This window comes from Anser cygnoides, chromosome 5 (assembly GCF_040182565.1).
Source record: "Anser cygnoides isolate HZ-2024a breed goose chromosome 5, Taihu_goose_T2T_genome, whole genome shotgun sequence".
Lineage (NCBI taxonomy): Eukaryota > Metazoa > Chordata > Aves > Anseriformes > Anatidae > Anser > Anser cygnoides.
In genome coordinates this window covers 34,531,337-34,551,288 of record NC_089877.1, presented here as the reverse complement: position 1 = coordinate 34,551,288, position 19,952 = coordinate 34,531,337, and the positions used below count along the sequence as shown (strand labels likewise).

Below are 19,952 nucleotides of genomic sequence, written 5' to 3'. Positions count from 1 at the left end.
GCCCGGGGCTGACCGGCTCACGAAGAGCGAACAAGTGCCGAAGTTCTCCCTTCAGAGGAGAGCTGGGGTACGGCAGGGCACGGGCTCGCTGCAGGAGGGAGGCGGCCGCAGGCGGCCCCGCCTGGCGCAGCCCCCGGGCCGTACCCGGCCCGGCCCCGTGCCGCTCCGCGCTCGACTGGCCGGGCCTGCCGGCTGGGCCGGCCGCGGGGGGGCAGCGGCGGCCCGCAGCCGCTCGGCGCTCGTCTGGCGCGGGCTGCCGCCGCCGCTCTACCTTCGGCTGCTCGGGCCTGGCCCCCGCTCCTCAGCGCCGCTCCCCGGGCCCGGCTCGGCGCTTGGCTGCCTGGCCTGGCCGGAGCTCGGAGCGGCGGCGGCAGCGGCGAGCGAGCGGAGGGGCCGCTCCGACCGGCCCGGCCCCGGCCCCCCGCCGCAGGTAGGCCCCGGCCCCGCTCCTCGGCCCGCCCCCGGCTCGGGGCCGTTCCCCGGGCGGGCGCGGCCGCGGCGGGGCCCCGGGAGGTTGCGGCGGAGGCGCCGGCCGGCGCGGGGCCGCCGGGGCTCGGGGCCCGCGGCCTTGGGGAGCCGGCACCCGGCCCGCGGCCTAGCGGCGGGGAGGCCGCGCCGGGCCCTCGGCCCCGGGACGGCGGCGCCGGGCGGGTGCGGCCTCGGTGGAGGCGGCGGGACCGGAGCGGGGCGCCCCGGGAGCCACCCCCCCCCCCCCCCGCGGCCCGGCTGGGGACGGGTCCCGCCGGCCGGTGCCGGGGCTGCCGCAGGGCGCTGCCCCGCTGAGCGCGGTGAGGCGGCGGCTCCGGGGGGCGTGCGGCGGGAGGCCTGCCCCCGGAGGGCTCCGCGTCCCGCGGGGTTGCGCCGGGTGGCTCTCCGTGGTATTTCCCCCAGCGCGTACCCTGACGGTACCCTCCTGCTGTGAGGGTCGGGAAGGGTTTCTGTCTAGGGGCAGGCTGCCTCTCAGCTGCGTGACTGCGGAGAGCACGTTAACTGCGTAAATACGCTCAGGAGGAGCGCCCCGTGCCACCCCGTTTCTCCTCCACGCCAGACGTTTCAGATCTTCAGACGAAGCCCAGCGTGTTTTTCTGTTTGTCTTTGTTTACCGCTCCACCCAGCTTGGTGTCCTTTGCAAATGTCAGCTTGGCTCCTCAGCCTCTGCCACTCCCATCCTCTTTCAGATCGCTAATGGGGATGTTAAAATGGAACCTGGCAGTGACCTGCTTGTGGTGCGCTCTTACTGCCAGTCCGCTGCAGTGCTGCTTAATTTTGTTGCTGGGTTCATTTTCAGAACAGGGGATGAGGTTAAATCTGGGCATGTCCGAATGCCTTGTGAGTAACACAGCAGCGAGTTTCAGGTGCAGTTCCCCAAGTTTAACATCCTTGTTTATCTTCTGGACTGCTGCTGTGGTTCAGCTTCTGGTGTTCAGAGGTCTTTGGTAGAGCTTGCTTGCTAATTCTGTAGTCCACAGTGTTGTTGTAGATCAGGGTTTTCTTTAAAAATGGTCTATTTGTGTTTTGAAGGTAGCAAACGAGTATCTGGTACTCATCCGTGGCGTGGCGGCGGCGGGGATGTTAACGAGGGCAGCAGTCCGTGAGCAGTTCTGTGTTTTTTTCTAGTACTTGGAATGAAGAACGCGTCTGGGTCCAGATAGCTGGGCTCGCCTGTTCAGACTTAGCTACCGGGGAGTGTACGCAGAGTGTTTACTTTGCTGTCAGCTTCTTCTTAATTTTCTTTCTTTTGCCCTTTTCTGAGTCATAGCTGACCCCCTGGATTCTTGTTCGGCTGTTTTCTACTTTTCCATTTTCCACGCGGCGCTTGCAACTTCTATGCAGCTGCAGTGACCGTTTGCAAGGAAGGCGAGCAATAACGCTGCCTGCTAGTATCCCCTTGTCACGAGTTAGGGATTTGAATATTTCCTCCCTTCCTGCACCATAACTTTGTTTAATGAAACTGATGGAAAAGAAGTTCAGTATCTTTTGTGTAGTGGCTAGCAAGCTGACTGAATTCAGGACACCTACAAAGTCATTGTTGATGCTGCTAATATAGTTAACGCTCATTAACGTTTTTCAGGTGAATAGCATTAAGGTACTTTCTTTTCTTTTTTCTTTCCCCCCTGTTGAGTTTGTATTGTTGGAGACCTGATAAGGGGCATAGTACATGTTAATAGTTACCTTGTGTGCTCTTGTGTTAAGAGTCCTGCACGTATCTAGCAAGGAAAGAGACAGAAGCAAATTGTTAATGACGTGAGCACAAAAGAACGGTGGTTTTTGGAAGTGAGTAGTGGGGTGATGTGCAGTGGAAGGGCATTAGCGTTGGAAATGTTTCAAGGCTGTTAAATTGTATGGCAGTTGCTCAGTGAAAGACCTATTGATGGAGTTGCTTAAACCAAGAGACGTACGTCCCTGCTAGATTTAACGTGGGTTGTGAAGGACTTTGACTGTAACTGCTGTCCAGTAGCTGTTTGTTGTCTCAGTTCCTGTAAGCTGTTGGTTGAAGGCACGTGGGGTGGTGAGGTGCCAGGTCTGAGCGCGGAGAGAGTCATCTTGATCCGTGCGCTGTGGCACAGCTCCACTTGTGATGCTCTCAGTGAGGTCTCGGGGCTGTCCCCGGAGAGCAATGCCTTCCTGCAGCCCTGTTGCAGTACGTAGCACTAACTCACCACCTGGAGCAGCGTAGAATGGTTCAGAGGAGTGTCTGACCCCCGTTTCTGATACTTTTTTGTTCCTTCCTCCTTACGTTTCTCACTGAGAAGGGGAAAGGGTGTCAGGAATTGGCAGCGCAGCTCTGAATGAATAAAATACTTCACCCTGTGGATGGATACCCATGCCATTCCCAAAACCCTTCCATGCCAACCCAAACCATTGTCCTCGGTGATGCCAGTGCTCCCAAGTCGCTCTTGCATGCGTGATGCTGGTAGGTAGCACTTGGCTGTGGCTCTTGAGCTTGAGGAACCTTCATGGGACTTCTCAAAACCTCAATATTTACGTTAATTGAGAATTTCTTTGCTCTTCTATCAAAATGAGAGTGGTTCTCTGAAGGGGTTAAGCTGCTTTCTTTTTTTTGCTCTGTTTTTCTCTTTGCTCTGCCCCTCCTTTCCTACTGTGTGCAGGACTTTGCCAAAGATACCATGGCCTGAGCGCAGAGTTGGGACACAAACTCTTAATCTCCTGGATCTCAGGTCTGCTCTTTGACAGACCTTACAGCTTTATGAAATTATATTTATTCTCTTCCCGGCTTGTGGATTGGAGCGAGTATCTCCTCAAGAATTCTTGAAGCTTATGTGGAAATAGCAGTAATAGACAGGGAAATGCTTCGTGTTATCGCTGGCAAATGAAGCTGCCAGACGCCAGACACAGCTTATCGCTTACCTTTTTATGACTTCCCTTCTCATCTGTACCACCAGTTCGCTGACCTTCAGAAGGTGGTATCTGCAGCCTTCTCTTCCACTTCCTGATATTTTTGCTGTAAATAACTAGCAATTAAAAGTACTTCTCTTACAGGTATTCTAGCTCATCTAATCCAGACCGGGAAGACAAATTCAGATTCTGATGGCAGTCAGCTCCACGTTGTTGTCATATCATATCTTGAAATGACGATGTGCTCTTGACATCTTTGTAATCTAATTAAACTTCCTGAGCTGTTTGTGGTTTCAATTTAAAATACAACAATGGGTTTTTTAATCAAGGAGCACTAATGCTAGTTATTTTTCTTTCATAATCCTGTTGTGATTTATATGGAAATGCGTAGAGTTGCAGATACAACTTAGAGCCGTGTATCTAGTGCATCTGCAAAAGATGTGCTTTGGAGTTACTTTCTAAATCTCTCTCCCTTTAATCAAGGGAAAACTTACACTTGCTGAGTATCTTTAAAGCTTTGAAGAGTAAAAAGAGTCACACAATGAAAGTGCCTTCGTGGTGGTAAATCTGGACCCTGTTATCTAGTTCCATCACAAACTTACTGTCTATCCTCTTCAGATTCTTTTCTTTTTACAGTTTGGGGTGGTTGGTTGAGGACCGGCTTTATGCTCTTTAGTAGCCTAATGTCAGGAACCTGCATATTTCCAGTGTCTCAAAGTTCCCATGGTTTTATTTTGTTTGTTTTTTGGGATAATCACGGACACAGAAGTAGAAACAGAAAGCAATATAACGCACTCTAATTTTGCTTCTTTCATTCTTCCAGCTTATTTCCAATGCATGTCCATTTAGATATTGCTGCAAGATAACTTGGAAGTTATCACTTGGAGTTAAGGGAAAATGAATTGTGGTATTAGGAGGAAAGTGTAAAAATGCAGCTGATCAGGTACTTTCTCAGAAATTCATGTGGCTTGGCTGCTTTGTATGGAGCACAAGACAAGTTTTGGAAGAGCAGGAGGTACTAAGTTTAGATCAGTGGAACTGTTCTGGATATGAGTCATGTCACCCTTTTTTACTGATTTTTGTTGTTGTTTTTGCATTGTTCAAATTCCAGTGCTACATAGTTCGATTACTTACCAAACTAGGACTCTTTGACTCGTCCTGTTTGTTTAGCTGAGCTGATACAGGGTGGAGAGGGCAAATCAGCTTTTTTGTTTTGGTTTTACATCAACTTATTTTTTTTATTTTGCTCAGTCTTTCAAGTGGAGACATGAAAAGGTTTAGAGGGAACAGCAAGGCACTTGGTATGAATTGAATCAACGATTTTAATAAAAATGCTGGTAGGCTCGAGGTCCTCTTCTACCCAGGATAGCATTTCTGGGGCTTTTTATGCGTCTTGTTTTGTGCAATTTAAGAAGATGTTGGCATCGCTGTCCCCTTATTGCAGAGGGGGGAAACTTGGAGCAGAAACAGGGCACTGAACTAGAAAGTCACGGGAGCTGTGTTACTGCTCACGCATGTTCTGAACGATGCTTTAGGCTTGTAGTTCTCCTTTGGAGATGTCCTGTCTCTGGGTCTTGGAGAACGAGGACTTGTTGCTTTATCAGTGAAGCTCCTGTGAAAGGAGAGGGGCTGTGTAGGCTGCAGGCATACTGACAAGGTGGTCTCAGGCTCTCTTCAGCACGCATGGTGTCGTCTTCTTCCCTCTTTAGGGCATGTTAAAGACGCTGGGGTCCTGATAAAGCAATTTGCCTCAAAATTAAACTTTGTAGAATAGGAGGGAAACTGGTTGTAGAAAGTGATTTGAGGAAATGGCATGTCTTGTGACTGCAGCCTCTAAGGATCGCTGGTAGTGAAGGTGAAGCATTTGGCCTTTACCACCATAAAAACTGTTCTGTGCGCGGTCTTCAGATTGTTACTGGTAGAAGTCACCTGAGTGTGCAATAGTGGATTTATTGAGTTACTACTAATATTTATTAAATACAACCAAAAACACTACGCAGTGTCTTTGATTGTATTTACATTAGTACACTGCATACTGCTGGCACTGACCCATAACTTGTGGGGTTCCCATTGGTTTTACAGTCAACGCATTCTGGAAGTCTTAAAACTTGACAAAGGGACTTGGAGACAGAAACTAACAGCACGCGCTCCCTTCCTCCTCTCTGGGCTTTTCTGGGGGATTCTCTCCATGCATCCCAGATTGCAAAGCCAGAGATGGTTTTTCTCTTTCACTTAATGTTGTTTCTGTCTTCGTCGTTCACTTGAGAGCTCTTTGGGCAGCCAAGCTGTCTGTAATTATTTGGACATTTGTATCTTTTGGACAGAAGTCCCGTTATAAGTAGTGTTTATCGATTGCAGCTTTTTTCATTTAACCACCGGTGGAGCAGATACCACTGCTCCTGTACGCGCGTGTCAGGAAAGGCTCCCAGGGGCATGCTCTGCACGCAGCCAGGAGGTCCTTAGGAGTGGTAAGAGATCTGTAGTCAAGAGCTGAAGGCCACGTGAAATAACTTTTTCCCCAAAGCCAGCTGTGCTCCCAGATTCTCCACAAAATTTTTAATGCCAAAGCTGTGTGTGTATAAGAAATGGGACCAGGAACTCTGTAAAATGCTGAAGCTTCTTAGTGGAAAACTGACAGACCCACTGCGTAACACGCAAAACATCACGACATCCTTTCTGTAAGGCCATTTGAATGGGTTTAGGTTTATTCCTCTTCTCTTCCCACCTTTTTGTCGGTGTTTTCTTGTGGTCCTGTACCACTATGAAGTGTTACCAGTTAATTTGCTGCTTCACTTTGGTTTTGGGGAGGTTCAGCATCTGTAGAAGTGACAATCACAACTGAGCTTACACTGATCTAAGGCCAGGAGTTCTTGAGGCTTCCTCAAGGACAGCTGGCGCAGAGCAAGTGAAAAGGCTTGGGGTTGGGCTGTGCTCTTTCCAAAATTATAAACAGCCCGGCATGCTGTCCTGAAATGCCCTGAAGGGAGAAAACTGTTAAGGAAACAAAGCCGCCAATTACAGAAAAATTTCTGAGTTTCCACTTTGGGAATTTCTCTGGAGCCCTGGCCCACATCCAGGGCATCACCTAATCTTCTAGCTGTCGGACTCCACTTCTGGTCATCCTGGTTTAAAAACGCAAAACAAGACAACAGAGAAATACAGGTCCCAAAGCAGTTCCTGGTGCTGGTGGTCAGCTGCTCATCAGCTGTGATAGCTCAGCTTTTGTAACAGAAGCAACGCTGCTGCTGAATCGGTCCGCTGCTGGCCCAGGCAGGTTTGGTCCAAGGAGCCGCACGTTTTCTTGATGCTGAGGCCCGAGTTGTATTTTCAAGCCCACAGAGCTCGTTTTAAACTTTGTTAGTTGGATGACTGCTGTGTTTGGTACTTCAGTGTTTTGTCTTTTCATGGGATTTAGTGACACGCTGTCATTTTTCTCCTTACATCTGAGCAAAATGTTTGGATTTGATGGGTACCTGTATTAGATTAGAGAAGGAACTGGGTCTATCTCTTGGGGAAAAAACAAACACAAATGAACAAACCAAAGCCAACAAAGCAAAACAAACAAATGAAAACAACAACAAAGCCCTGAGCAGATGATACAATAACAAAGTTAAAGTCTTCCTGCTAAAGGTAGCAGAGATAACGCCCATATCTATGCTGCATCGCTTTCTCCATTTAAAGGCTCGGATTTTCTTTTTCCTTGCCAATCCAAAGTGTTGCAGAGCGTGTCGCCAAGCAGTGGAGAGCAGTTACTGTATTCAGGCTAATTCAGGTAAGGGATTAAACTTCTGAAGCACGAATAAAGCTTGGTCCCCAGAGGGACCAGCGGTGACTCTGGAGTGCCAGCTCTGCTCAGGAAGGATGCACTCAGCTCTTTCTGATGAGATCCCAGCTTTTAAAGATGTTGAGCAGGTAGCATAGGCTTTAAGTCTGGAGCTTTATTTTGTTTTCTTTTCAAGTGATTTAAAGAGGTGAGTCAGTTCAAAGGAGCTGGAAAATGAGGGACAGTCCCTGAGGGAAAAAGAGCAAGTTTGGACACGCTCAGGAGGCTCACGTATGAAGTGTTTGTTATATCCGAATTAGTTCAAAAAATTAGCACGCCTCTGCGAAGATTTAGATAAGTTGTTTTAAGGTAGGTACTTGCTTTTATGCTGTGAAGGTGACTTAATCTTTAAATAAGGTGAATACAAGGAGCTCCCTAAAAGCATTTGTAGGTGTTATCTGTTTATTTTACAGTATGTAAACTTACTCATGGCATAAACAAACATCAAGATGCTTGATAAACATCTTGGTTTCCTTGTTGCTATTGTACTTCATGTAATTTCAGTCCTTATAGGACTGAAATGTTCCCAAGCTGTCGGAGCTTGTACTTTCTCATGAGTAATTGGGTTATCCTGCTTTTAAATTATCAGCTTCTATTAAGTTATTTAGATTGTTTGTCCTTTACACCTATTGGAAGGCTACTCTGCTAGCTTGGTGGTTGAGGTCTTGGACTTCCAGCTTGGTCCAACTGCAAGTCTCGTCTCCAGTTTATGTTTGGTTTACACATTTATTCTTGCATTGACATCGTACTTGATCCTTGAAAGCACTCATAAAGACTAGTCAGCTGCTGTTTTCTTAATTTTCCTAGGTGAAACTAGACGTATAGTTTGCTCCCATACAACAGGCTTTTTATTGCCTGTGTTGTTCTTGACCTGTCCTTCCCAGCCGCGCTTCCTCCACTCTGACCCCCTTCACTTCTGAACGTGGGTGACTGGCCTTGCTCGCAGAATCCAGATTAGGGTTTATTAGCGTTTAATGAAGAAAAGTTTGGTTTAGTGATTCATGTGCTATACAGTGCTTTGGCTGTATCTACTCTAGTTAGCCTTTTTGTACTGTTCTAGCATTTGGGGTTTGGGCTCTTTTCATCTCTACAGTTGCTTCTGTGAACTCTCTTGCGGTATGACAACTTCAGTTTTTCTATCGCTTTCCAGTAAGGCTTTTATTTTGTAGAGTAATTCCTACCTAATGCTTGGCTGACTTTCACAGATTCTTAAAAGAAGGCTTATTTTATATTGGGTAGTTTAGCTTCCCTGGAATAGATGATCCCCATGCTGTTCACATTAAGCATCAGGAAAGTTCCAGCTAGCTTGAATTTCTGTGGTGAATTTCACTTCTCAGAAGGTTGATGCATTTACTTGTTCCTCACTTTACTTTAGTACCCTTTATTGTACTTTTACAAATGAAAACCGGTCCGCTTTATTGGAACTCATTTTCCTGGCTTATCTCTTCAGACAGCTCCTCCCAATAAGCAGCAGCTGCCTTGAATCATCCGCTCAGGAGGGTTTTTTTAGGGAGAGTGGGAGGAAAGGAAGGTTTGCTAATGACCGCTCTGAATTCCGTCATTTAACAATTATCTCTTCTTGGTACGTGAACCTTTTTTCCTGTGTGTGTGTTTTTGCTTGTTTTTTTTTTTTAAGTTGCCACTTCCTTTGTGATAGAGTATTGGTGGTTTTGTTTCATGTGACATGAACTGAGGAGGATTTATCTTTAGATCTTTACATTGAAAAGAGATGGCAGAGTAGTATGCGCGCTCTGGTGGGATCAAAAGGTAATAGCATTGCAGCAGCATTCCTTGTTTTGTCTATTCTAAAAAAAAATTTTCTTTTGGGAAAGCTTTTGGTAACGAGCCCCAATGCAGGAGACTACTTAAAAGCTATGTAACGTGGTTGCTCTGTTTTGTTCTGTCAAAAACCTAACTTTTTTCTAAAAACCAACCAAACAAAACGCCAACCAACAGGTATTACTAATGTTTTCCCTTAGCAGCTCAAAATACACTAAAAGCATCAGTCTTTGCTGTTGTGTATTACTTAGGGGAACTGTTGTTCTGAGATGGAAAGATGATTTGCAGACAGGCAAAATGAGCCATTGTGGTGGAGTTAGCCAATATGCCACTGCAGCCTTCAGTGAAAGGTTTTGGTCTGCTACGTGCTTGTTTTCATACACTGTGAACTGTTGGGATAGAATTGGAAATAATTAGGACTTGAGGTGCATCGGTTGTCTAAGTTTTGCAGCGCTAATGGTTACCGTTACTGAAATCTGCACAATTTTGCGGAGACTTCTGTTATTATTGTCAATTTTTAATGCTATTCCTCTAGCTATCTGTCAGCCTTCCCAGATAGGAGCTAAATCTTTAAGGTGCAAAGAGTGTCACTTCATAGATTTTTTTTTCCTTTATTATGTACAGCAAGAGATGGAGGGAAGGGTGAAAGTTTCAAGTCCAATTTTTAATTCTCTTTAGATGTGGTATGTCTGCAATATCTGTACGTGGAAATGGCTAGATGCTTTCAAAACCCTTTTAAAGTAATCTTTGGCTGCAGAACTGTCAAAACTGGGCCCTGATAATGTAAAAAGGCAGCAAAGGCAAGGGAGAGGGTAGATGTTCCCCTTAAATCTGTTGTATTGGGATTTAAAGTTCTTCCTTCATCCAGGTAAAAGCTGCCTTTCTTATCACGCTCTTCTCTTTCTAGGTTTCCATGAAGATAAACAGTTGACATGTGGATAGCCTGTCTGTAGCTCAGTGCTGGTTGTCATCTGGAACCTGCTGGTGTCTTCTCCCGCTGGTTGGCGTAACGTTGGCTGCTGAGAGCCATGAAGTTTGTACCGGAGAAGAATGCGGTCCGCATCCTGTGGGGTAGGGAGCGGGGCACCCAGGCGCTGGGTGCTCAGCGGCTCCTGCAGGAGCTGGTGGAGGATAAAACTCGATGGATGAAATGGGAGGGCAAGGTAAGGTCACAGAACAGAGGTGCACAGGTTGGTGTTGGAGAGGGGGACGGGAGGCAGGGATTTGAAGATAAATTGCCTCGTGATTGTACATTTGATGTGTTACACTTGATATGCTCTCTGGCTCTGTTCAGTTCCTGCAGCGATGTGATAATAGATATGTTCCTGCAGCGGGTTCCCCTTACTGTCCGTGTGGCTTACAGTTAAAGTACGATCATGTGACACTTGCAACACTTCCTGCTTTGTTGGCTTTTTCAGAAAGTTGAGTTGCCAGACAGTCCACGCTCCACCTTCTTGCTGGCGTTTAGTCCAGACAGGTAATTAACTCCTAGTTCGTTCCCTGTTTCAGCAGTCTCCTTACGCTTAAAAAAGTGAAGGAGGCTTGTGCCCGTCAAGTTGTTCAGTCCTGAACAGCCAAGTGAAACTCCTGGTTCCTGGCATGCATGGATGGAACGTGCACACCTTCCTAATCTCACAGCTTCAGGCGTAGCTGGTGTTTAATTTCTGAGGTACCCAAGCGATGTGTAGTCCTAAGGTAAAAGGGTCTGTGTGGCCACCATGGGATTTCATGAAAAACTTGAGGGAGTAAAGGGTGTTTTCGTACCCCATTCCAAGCGATGGGGCGCACCCACTGGGATAGTGAGGACTAAAGAACAGAGCAGAATGCTGCGTGCATTGGAAACAGGAATGGAGGTGGGATCTCTGTGTCACTTGACTGGTTGAGCTGGTGTGGAGAACTGGGAATGTTTGTTTGCCCCAAACTGTCACTCAGAAGAGTTCCTTCTGAGCTGCATGATGACTCTGACTTTCACGGTCAAGTTTGTGCTTGCAGATCTGATGAGCTCTTGCTTGCATGGACCCTGAAACCTGGCCACAAGAACCCTTCTGGCCATTGGTGGTGGTAGAGTAGCCTCTTATCCTTTGAACGTGGGGCTGTGTGTGCTGGGTTAGGTGCAAAAAGACCCCGTTGAGTTGAAGCTAACCGCAGTCTGGTTTGCTGTACTCTTCTCGTGCTAATGCTTGTCCTGCCTTCTGCATCCCTAGAACCCTAATGGCTTCCACGCACGTGAACCACAACATCTACATCACGGAGGTGAAAACGGGCAAGTGTGTTCATTCCTTGGTTGGACATCGCCGCACTCCCTGGTGTGTGACCTTCCACCCCACCATCCCAGGCCTCATTGCTTCAGGATGCCTAGATGGGGAGGTTAGAATTTGGGATTTACATGTAAGTCTTTCCTGAAACACATACGCTTTTGTATTTGGTGGGTGGTGACCTTTTTTGTCCGAGTTTGTTTGCCAAATGTTGCCTGATAAGAGAGATGTTTGGAAGTTTTGCATAGAATAGAGCAGACTGTAGCCGTCCTCCTTTGTCTAGAGAGGAGATGACAGATTCTTCATTCAGTCTGGTCAGGTAGGTCATGCTCCTTAGCCCTGATATGAGCGGTACAGATAATGCTGGAGAACTTTGTGCAAGATGCCTGTTTAGCTTATGTGAAAGACTTGCCATTTTTCATTCCCTTGGGCATATTTGAACTCTTAATTAGAAAAGCTGCTGCCCTACCAATTGTACCTAGCCTGGTGATTGGCCCACAGACAAAATAAGGATGCTTACCTGGTCGCTTTGATAGGCAGCATTTGTACAGGCTGTTCGAGACGCACATGTAAAAGTACATCTTCGGTCGTTGTTGCAGGTAGTACTGTGTTCTGGATGTGGTCTCATATGAGAGCAGCTGTTGTTGAAAGCATGTCACTTCAATGCCGTAGGCAGAGTCTCAGAGGGGGCATGTACATAGAAACCTAATGATCTTGTATGATAAACTACTTGTGATTCTTGACTCCTCACTCAGGGTGGAAGTGAGAGCTGGTTCACAGATAGCAACAACGCCATTGCATCGCTTGCTTTCCATCCTACGGCTCAGCTCTTGCTGATTGCAACTGCCAACGAGATACATTTCTGGGACTGGAGCCGTCGGGAGCCTTTTGCAGTGGTGAAAACCGCCAGCGAAATGGAGCGGGTCCGGTGAGTTCCTGTTTCCAGAGAAAGAGGGCACTTGTCTGGAAAAATGGTCACGTTTGGGAAATATGGGTTTTTCCTCTGGGATGCTGCACTGTCTGTGCTGAGGCAGAGGAGAGAAGCACTGTTAGCAACTACTTGACCCATCTGGTAGGAAAAAAAAAACAGAGCCCTGTGAATAGGGGAAAAAAAGCAATTGGAAATAATGTATCGGTTTGGATGTTTATATTTGTAATCAGCCATGTGTCCTACAAATGCCTTCAGCATCTACTCCATTTTCATTTGTAAGCTTAGTAGTTAAACTTGTCAACCATAAGGATGAGAGAACCCAGAAGCTGCTGGAAGAGAGTGCTGAACTGCTATTTCAGTGCGGTTACAGAGGAAACTGCTGCTGGAAACTTGATGCCATCCTTTGAGCAGTTTAAGACGATGAAGTAACATTCAAGAGGAGTTAATTGCTCCCTTTGTACCAAATTCCAGTTTGTAATATATATATGTACATCTTCCTAAAACTTCCTGGCTGTTTCAACTGATACGGCAGTGCTTACTGCCAGCTTTTAACTTCTGTGTAGAGTTGCTGTGGACTGAAAAATAGCTGCAGTCTTCAGCTAAATAAGTATGTTTTCTTCTTAATGCGTAAGCTTTTTTGTCATCCTTCAGAAGCCAAGGTGGTAGGTAATGTAGTAACATTGCAGATATTTCATGTGGGATTTTCTTTCGTGCTGTGTCTAGTTTCCTGTGTCAATGTGGAATGTGAACTGATGATTGATACTGTGGCTCTGCTTTTGTTTTAGGTTAGTACGGTTTGATCCCTTGGGACACTACTTGCTCACAGCAATTGTTAACCCTTCCAACCAGCAGGTAAGGGTAATGAATTGACTGACTAATTACAAGGTGCTTTATGTATTAACCCTGGTCTCTTCCTAAGCAGATTTACGCCTTTCTGAAAACCTGCAGTTTTTCCAAGCTGAATTCTGTCCCAACTTAATTGGGCACAGAAATGTTCTCACATAATATGCAGAGCTATTAAAGAACTCTCTTAAGTGTGCTCGTTTTGCCCTTGCTGTCTCATTAGTGGTGGGACAGATGTCTCAATGCCCCTGCTCTTTCCGTTGTGTTGTGACATCCTGCTGGATTTGAAGCTCCATGACCTATTAGCAGCGCTCCCCACAGCTGCTGACCCTCAGATGCTACTGCTTCTGTTGGTATGAACAGCATGTTGTTGAAGCTCACTGGGCTGGAGGAAGAGGTGGTCTGGATCCAAAAATGAGCTCCTTTGAAGTAAAGAGTTGGCTTCCGGCAACTCAAGGCCGGACCCTTTTTTTTTCCCTCTCTAGGAAGAGGGAAAATGCTTATCACATCCTTCCATCTGTCCGGGATGGTAGTGGCTTTCTTCATTTTATCTGGAAGCGTAGGATTTTGCTGTGAGGTGACTGAACTTTGATTGTTTCCTTCTGCAGAGTGACGAGGAAGTGGAAATCTCTGTGGACAGTACAGAGATGCCACATTATCGCCAACGCGCTATCCTTCCCTCTCAGCCTGTGAGGCGCACGCCTCTCCTCCACAACTTCCTGCATATGTTGTCCTCCCGCTCCTCCGGCATACAGGTGGGAGAGCAAAACAGTGTTCAAGACTCTGCTACCCCATCCCCTCCACCGCCTCCACCACCACCACCTCCACCTCCAGCCAGTGAGAACACAAGGGCATCTGTCTATAACAGGCTCCGGGAGCGTGTCAGCTACCCCACAGCAGAGTGCTGCCAGCACCTGGGGATGTTGTGCCTTTGCAGCCGATGCTCTAGTGCAAGACTTCCATCTTCTCTCTTCCCACACCAGGAAAATGCACCCTCCACGTCTTCTGGTGCCACTGGCACGTCCTTCTCCTCTGTGCAGACAGAGCCTTACCAACCCCCAGAGCAGGCCTCTGTAGCACAGGAGGAGCAGGGGATACTTAACAGGCCCTCTGCTTTCAGCACAGTTCAGAGCAGCACTGCTGGCAACACCCTGCGCAACCTTAGCCTGGGCCCCACGCGGCGGTCCCTGAGCGGGCCTTTGGCAGGCCACCAGTCCCGCTACCAACAGTCTGCGAGAGAGATGGCTTCGGGCTTAGGTGGGTCTGACTGGTCCAGGACAGTGCTGAACATGAGCTCCCGGTCGGAGCTGGAAGCCATGCCTCCCCCTAGGACCAGTGCCTCCTCCGTGAGCTTGCTGTCGGTGCTGAGGCAGCAGGAGGGAGGTTCCCAGGCGTCGGTCTATACCTCCGCAACAGAAGGGAGAGGCTTCCTAGCCCCCGGGGCCGAGGCGGACAGCGGTAGTACCGCTGGCCCGAGCAACCCGGCCAGCATCCGTAATGAGCTCCAGTGTGATTTGAGGCGATTCTTCTTGGAATATGACCGGCTTCAGGAGTTAGATCAGGGGATTGGTGGGGAGCCCAGCCAGTCGCAACAGGCTCAAGAAATGCTCAACAACAACATTGAGCCTGATCGGCCTGGTCCCTCCCATCAGCAGACTCCGCACAGCAGTGAAAACAATTCCAATTTGTCCCGGGGTCACCTGAACCGCTGTCGCGCTTGTCATAACCTGCTGACCTTTAACAATGACACGCTGCGCTGGGAAAGAAGCACGCCTAGCTATACGCCAGGGCAGGTCCAAAGCACGTTTGAGGGTGTGCCTCCAAATACCAGCCAGGTGCAGCCTGCAGAGAGAACCGAGGGCAGAGCTCCTGCCTCTAGCAGGCTGCAGCTGGGCAGCTCTTCCACCCCGCAGGAGGAGAGGACCGTGGGAGTGGTCTTTAACCAGGAGACGGGGCACTGGGAAAGAGTTTACAGCCAGTCGGCTTCAAGCAGACCTGGGAATGTATCACAGGAGGCCTTAAACCAGGAAATGCCTGAGGAAAGCTCAGAGGAGGATTCACTCAGGAGGTAAGATATATGCTCTGCCTTCCTCCTCCGTTTTTTTCTTAAACCTTTCCCATCTGGTCTGATTTTTTTCAGTATCTTCAGAGTTAAAAACCTTTTGTCATGTGTTCGTGTGCTATTTGTGTGGTTGAAAATAGAGACACTGCGTTGATGTCTTCTGTAGATGCCATTGTCATTCTGCAGATGTGTTCTGAAGGTTGTAAGGGCAGAGACCAGACCTCTTAATGGGAAAGGAGGATGATAGTGCAAACAGGCAAAAGTACAGGCTCTAGCAGCAGAGCTCTGGAGTGAACTGTGCTACTGGTGTTTCTCAGATCTTGTAGAGGGGGTGGGACCACAGGATGTGCTATGCTGTCCTTTGTACCCCATAGCATACGCATGATGTACATGGAAAATCTGCCCAGGTTAGGCATGGGGAATTGAGCAGGGGTTGAGAACTGCTTTCTTGAGTGCTCTGTCTTGTTGAAGTTGTAGTTGCTAAGTTGGAAGGGTTAATAGTAATTTCCTTGGTTGGGTGAAAAAAGCTAAAGCTCTGTGTCATAGGGTTGGGAATATATATTGGCTGTGAGTGTTTGATCAAACCCATGTGCTTTGCTTGCCCATGATAAAGAGGTAGGTTTTAAAAGTGGCTCTTGTTCTCCTGAATGGATGGGCTGTTTGGGAGCCTGCTGATTACTGAACGTTTTAGGGTCTGCTCTATTCCTTTTTAGCAAGGGGATTCTTTTTTTTGGAAGGACTTTTTAGATGTCAGATATGTTGCAGGCAACTAGAGCAAGCCAAATCAGGCTTGCACCAGGAAGGACCTGTGCTTTATGCGGAAGTCTCTCCGCTGGCTTGTACCAATGATTCAGCTGCGTGCATGCTTTGGATGGGATTTTCTCACTGCTTCCAGTTTGACATACTCTTGGTCAAGTGATTTGCTTGCTTGTCAGAGGAAAGGTCCAGTCCTGGTGTTTCTTGGAAATGGATGCTTTGTGCTTTAGGAAAGCAAAGTTTCCAGGTTTGATGCAAATGTAACTGACTGATGAGGCTTTGTACACAGAATTGCCTGAGGAAAGGGAATTCTTTCCTTCTTCCTGCAGATAAGCTGCTTATACTCAGACCGGAACAGTGGCTGCCTTTCTTTTGCTGTAGTTGCATAGCAAATAAGTGGCGATAGTCATGAAATGATTCATTTGCTTCTAAATCCTTGCCCCAGTTTTTTTATAGCCTGCCTTAATGAGAGTCTCGAGCTGATTACATGGTAACTACTTCTTTCTTGGGCCTAGACTTACCTGACACTAATTTATATCAGATATCCTCTAGACCCTTATGAAAGAGCAGAGAGGTGAGAAGGAGCTGACAAATACAGCTCTAAAATGGCACTTGCCTAAGTCTTGCATTACTTTCTTTCTTTTGAAATAGCTGTATGTGCTTAGCATACCTCCACTGTATTGGTTGTTCTCTGGGCCCAGTCACTGCAGTGTCAGAAATAAAGGGAGCAAATAACCATTGTAACGATCAGGCAGTTGGTACGTATTTGGACAGTGAAATATGGTGGAATTTGTAGATATGATCTTCCAGTTAGTTCTGTAGGAGTTACCATGTAAAAACGCTCTGAGGCATTCAACTTGGTCTACCCCACCATGCAGGAGCTGAACTGGCTGTGGCCTAAATGCTGGAATCCTGTAACTAAATCTCTGGGTCACTTTGCAGATGCTGGTTGCTGCTGTCTCCTCTGTGGTTGTAGCATCTGTGCAGGGTCAGTTTCCTACCTGGTTGCCTGTGCAAACAGATGTTTTTTGCAAGGATGGATGAATCTGGGGCACGTAGCTCAATAAGCGAGCCTAATTCCAGAGGAATTCCTGTAGTACGAAACCTGCTTCTGTTGCCAGACTTCCCTTGAGAACGGGCATGGCATGGGCTTCTGCTTCTAACTGAAGTTAAGGTGGCTGTAGAGTAGAGAGGTAAGGAAGCTGGAAGCAGGGAGCAATCTGGTAGTAAAATGCTCGCGGCAATTTCTTGAAGCAAAGCTTCATTTGCTTTCCTGTTAAACATGCTGGGTGGACCTGTGGGGAGCTTTGTGAAATCTTTCCCCTTAAAAGAGGAACCCTGCTAGTGGGATACCTATATCCTGCAGGTGTCACTTTTTTTTTCCCCTTTCTCAGACTATATTTTCCCTCACAGAGCAGTACAAGTCAGCAAGCAGCCACTTACCTATCTTTTCCCCCTAGAATAAGCACACTCAGGTCCAGCTGCCTAGTCTCCCAGACCTAGATTGTGCTCCCATAATGGGCAATTCTGGAACCACTCCTGCATAGCAGTGTCCAAAATGTTTAGTAACTTTTGCAGCTCTAGAAATGTGCAAAGATGGTGACTAAGGTTCCTGAGGTGTAAGCTTTGTAACACTGAAAGTGATGGGGAAAGAGAGGAGGGGAGGAGAGTCTTCAAGCCCGAGGAAGCAAGTGATGACTGATATCAACTTTCAATCAATGTAATTTGTACCTGTGGACCTCAGGTTAGGTAGGTCTTAGCACTGGGGTACGTCTGTTTGCTCCAAACCTGCATCTTCTGTTTTTCTTTGTTTCTCCATTAGATGTCCTCGTTGGGCAATTGAGCTCTTTATTCAAAGGCTAGCTGAAAATTTTAAGATATAAACTGCATCTGGAAACTGAGTGTGTATTCCCATTGCCAGTCCATGAGCAGGATCCATTTCTTGACCTGGCTTGCCTGACTGAGAAGTGTCTTGCTGAGAAGACATTGCCGTAGAGGGTCAATTAAGTTAATAGGTAGTTTAATGAAGGTTGTTCCTCTTTGAATTCTGTTGATGCAGTTACACCATCTGGGTAGAGAGAATTCTGCTCTTTCTGATGGTGCTGGATTAATTATCTTGGGCTAATCATGGAGGCACTAATAAGCATGTAATGAAGCTATTCCTGACTAACAGCTCTGGCATCTCTAATAGGCGGAATGTGTCACTGAGAGCCTCGGTGGTACAGCAGTCTTGTCATACTCAGCTTGGCATGAAAGCAGCACAGGCAGTGAGGAGCTTGAAGCTGTGTCAGGGATGTATGAAGTTGGGGAAGGTCATGGTCTACCTTAAGCAGAAGTTGCCGAGATTGAGCTTCAGCTTTTCTGAGGTTCTCCAGGCTGATCTCATTAATTAAAATGTAGGGTTTTTTCCCCTGTGGATTGATTTTTGCCTCACTTCTAACATCAAAGTGAAAAGAGCCCTAGAAATCCCTGAAGTTGGCATGTGAAATGTGCTGCATGAAATTGGCAAGATCTGGATGAAGCAAAGATAATTGAGCAACAGATGTTAGCTAGTTTAATTTTTCTATGACTTCTTAATTAAAAAAAATGTGTGGAGAAAGCATTGTGTTAATACTGTAATCTCAGTGAGGGAAAAGATCCTGTAGGTACTTTAAGCCATTGTTGCTATACTGGCCAATTCAGGTTTGTAATGAAAAGTTGAACAGGGGATGAGAGAGAATCCTAGTCAGCTGCTTGCTTGTGAGTAGCTGGTGTCACCTTCTTAAGAAAATGATGTGTAAAATACAAAAGCCTAGCGGCAGTCTTTCCTGACATCTATTTCAGCTCGTCAGCTAATGAAAGAGGTATAGTGCCATGCACCTCTTTGGCCATTTCATTATGATACCAGTGATCTCCATGTAATTAGTGAGTTGTTACACACACACACACTCTCTCTCTCTCTCCTCTGGTTTTAAATCTTCTGTTTTGTTTTTTTTTTTTTTGCATTCTGTCGTGACACACCAGGCCATAATCTTTCAAGCAGGGATGCAAGGAGCAAGTAGTGCCACCTGTGTCCCTGTTCATGTAACTCAAACCTCATCCTATGAAACAGAGGGAAAAGAAATATACAAGGTGAAACTTGTCCTCTATGCATTCAAGCTGTAGCTGCTCATATTGTGCTAAGGGGGAAATCTCGATGTTGTTTACCTGTTTATTTTGACTAGAGATTTAAATGGATTACTGTAAATGAAAGGTGAGGCCTGTCCTATTGCCAGGCAGGTTTGAAAGAAGCCTGTGTTTCATGAGGAAAGGTGTTTTGTTGTCCTTATTCTTGCATTAGGAAGCTTTGTCTGACAAGTATGCCAGGCTTCTCTAACCACTCCGTTGTGCTGGTTCCAGAAGTCACGTTCTGTAGGCTGAGGTATGAGCAACTCGTGTGCCTGTTTTGAGAATACATTGCCTTGCTCACTGATTCAGTTTGGCAACAAGATAGGCTACTGAAGCTGTCTGAAAATCTGAGAAGTCTTTTGAACCATCCCAGGTGATGGTTTTGCCACATGCACAGGTGGGAGTGCATGTGAGGTGGGGAGTTGATGTCTGTATGAACTCCTGTCTTTTGGGAGTGCACAGAAGTGCAGAGACCGCAGCTCTGACAATAATTGACCTGCCTAAGTTGCATGGCTGACTGAAGGCAGGGCTTTTTTTGATGTGTTCTCAGTCTTAAATGCAGACAAATGCAGATGAGCTTTCCTGGAACTTTGTGTAATAGTGTGAAGTCTGTAATAGGGTGAAGTTTGTCTTTTGTTTCGCCAGCTTGTGCCTGAGGGCTGAGGTCCCTTCTGTCTGCGCTCCTGGTACATGATATGAACCCAGTCTTCTCCCCTGAGCCGAGATGGTGATGCTCGGCCGAGATGGGGAGGTTATATGTAGGATTATGAAAGCAGTCCAGTCACCAGCACTGTACCTGGCGAGAGAGTTTGGCGGTGGTGTTGCCCTTAGAAAGGTGTGAGTGCTCTCCCTGTGGCTTGACCTGCTGGGCAGCCCCAGGCCTCTGTGCCGTGCTCCTGCCAGGTGCGTGAGGGCCTGGAGGCTGCGGGGCACTCCAGCTAATGCCATGGCTTTCTTCAGTCCTGACGGCCTTTCTGGCAGCACATAGCTCTCCATAGG

General features: G+C 47.2%; 1 protein-coding gene across 3 annotated transcripts in view; it reads left to right on the top strand.

Annotated features, from left to right (window-relative positions):
• The first annotated feature begins 264 nt into the window (after window positions 1-264).
• Window positions 265-19,952, top strand: part of AMBRA1 (autophagy and beclin 1 regulator 1) — a 129,612-nt gene continuing 109,924 nt past the window's right edge. The window contains exons 1-7 of one of the 3 annotated variants that reach the window (XM_066998734.1): window positions 265-430; window positions 9,867-10,122; window positions 10,378-10,436; window positions 11,164-11,347; window positions 11,970-12,142; window positions 12,931-12,997; window positions 13,597-15,056. In XM_066998734.1, coding sequence (XP_066854835.1) covers window positions 9,988-10,122; window positions 10,378-10,436; window positions 11,164-11,347; window positions 11,970-12,142; window positions 12,931-12,997; window positions 13,597-15,056 — 2,078 coding nt within the window. In that variant the 5' untranslated portion in view covers window positions 265-430; window positions 9,867-9,987. Of the gene's footprint in view, window positions 431-9,866; window positions 10,123-10,377; window positions 10,437-11,163; window positions 11,348-11,969; window positions 12,143-12,930; window positions 12,998-13,596; window positions 15,057-19,952 lie in introns of those variants that run through there. The other 2 variants (XM_066998735.1, XM_066998736.1) reach the window with 2 other exon arrangements.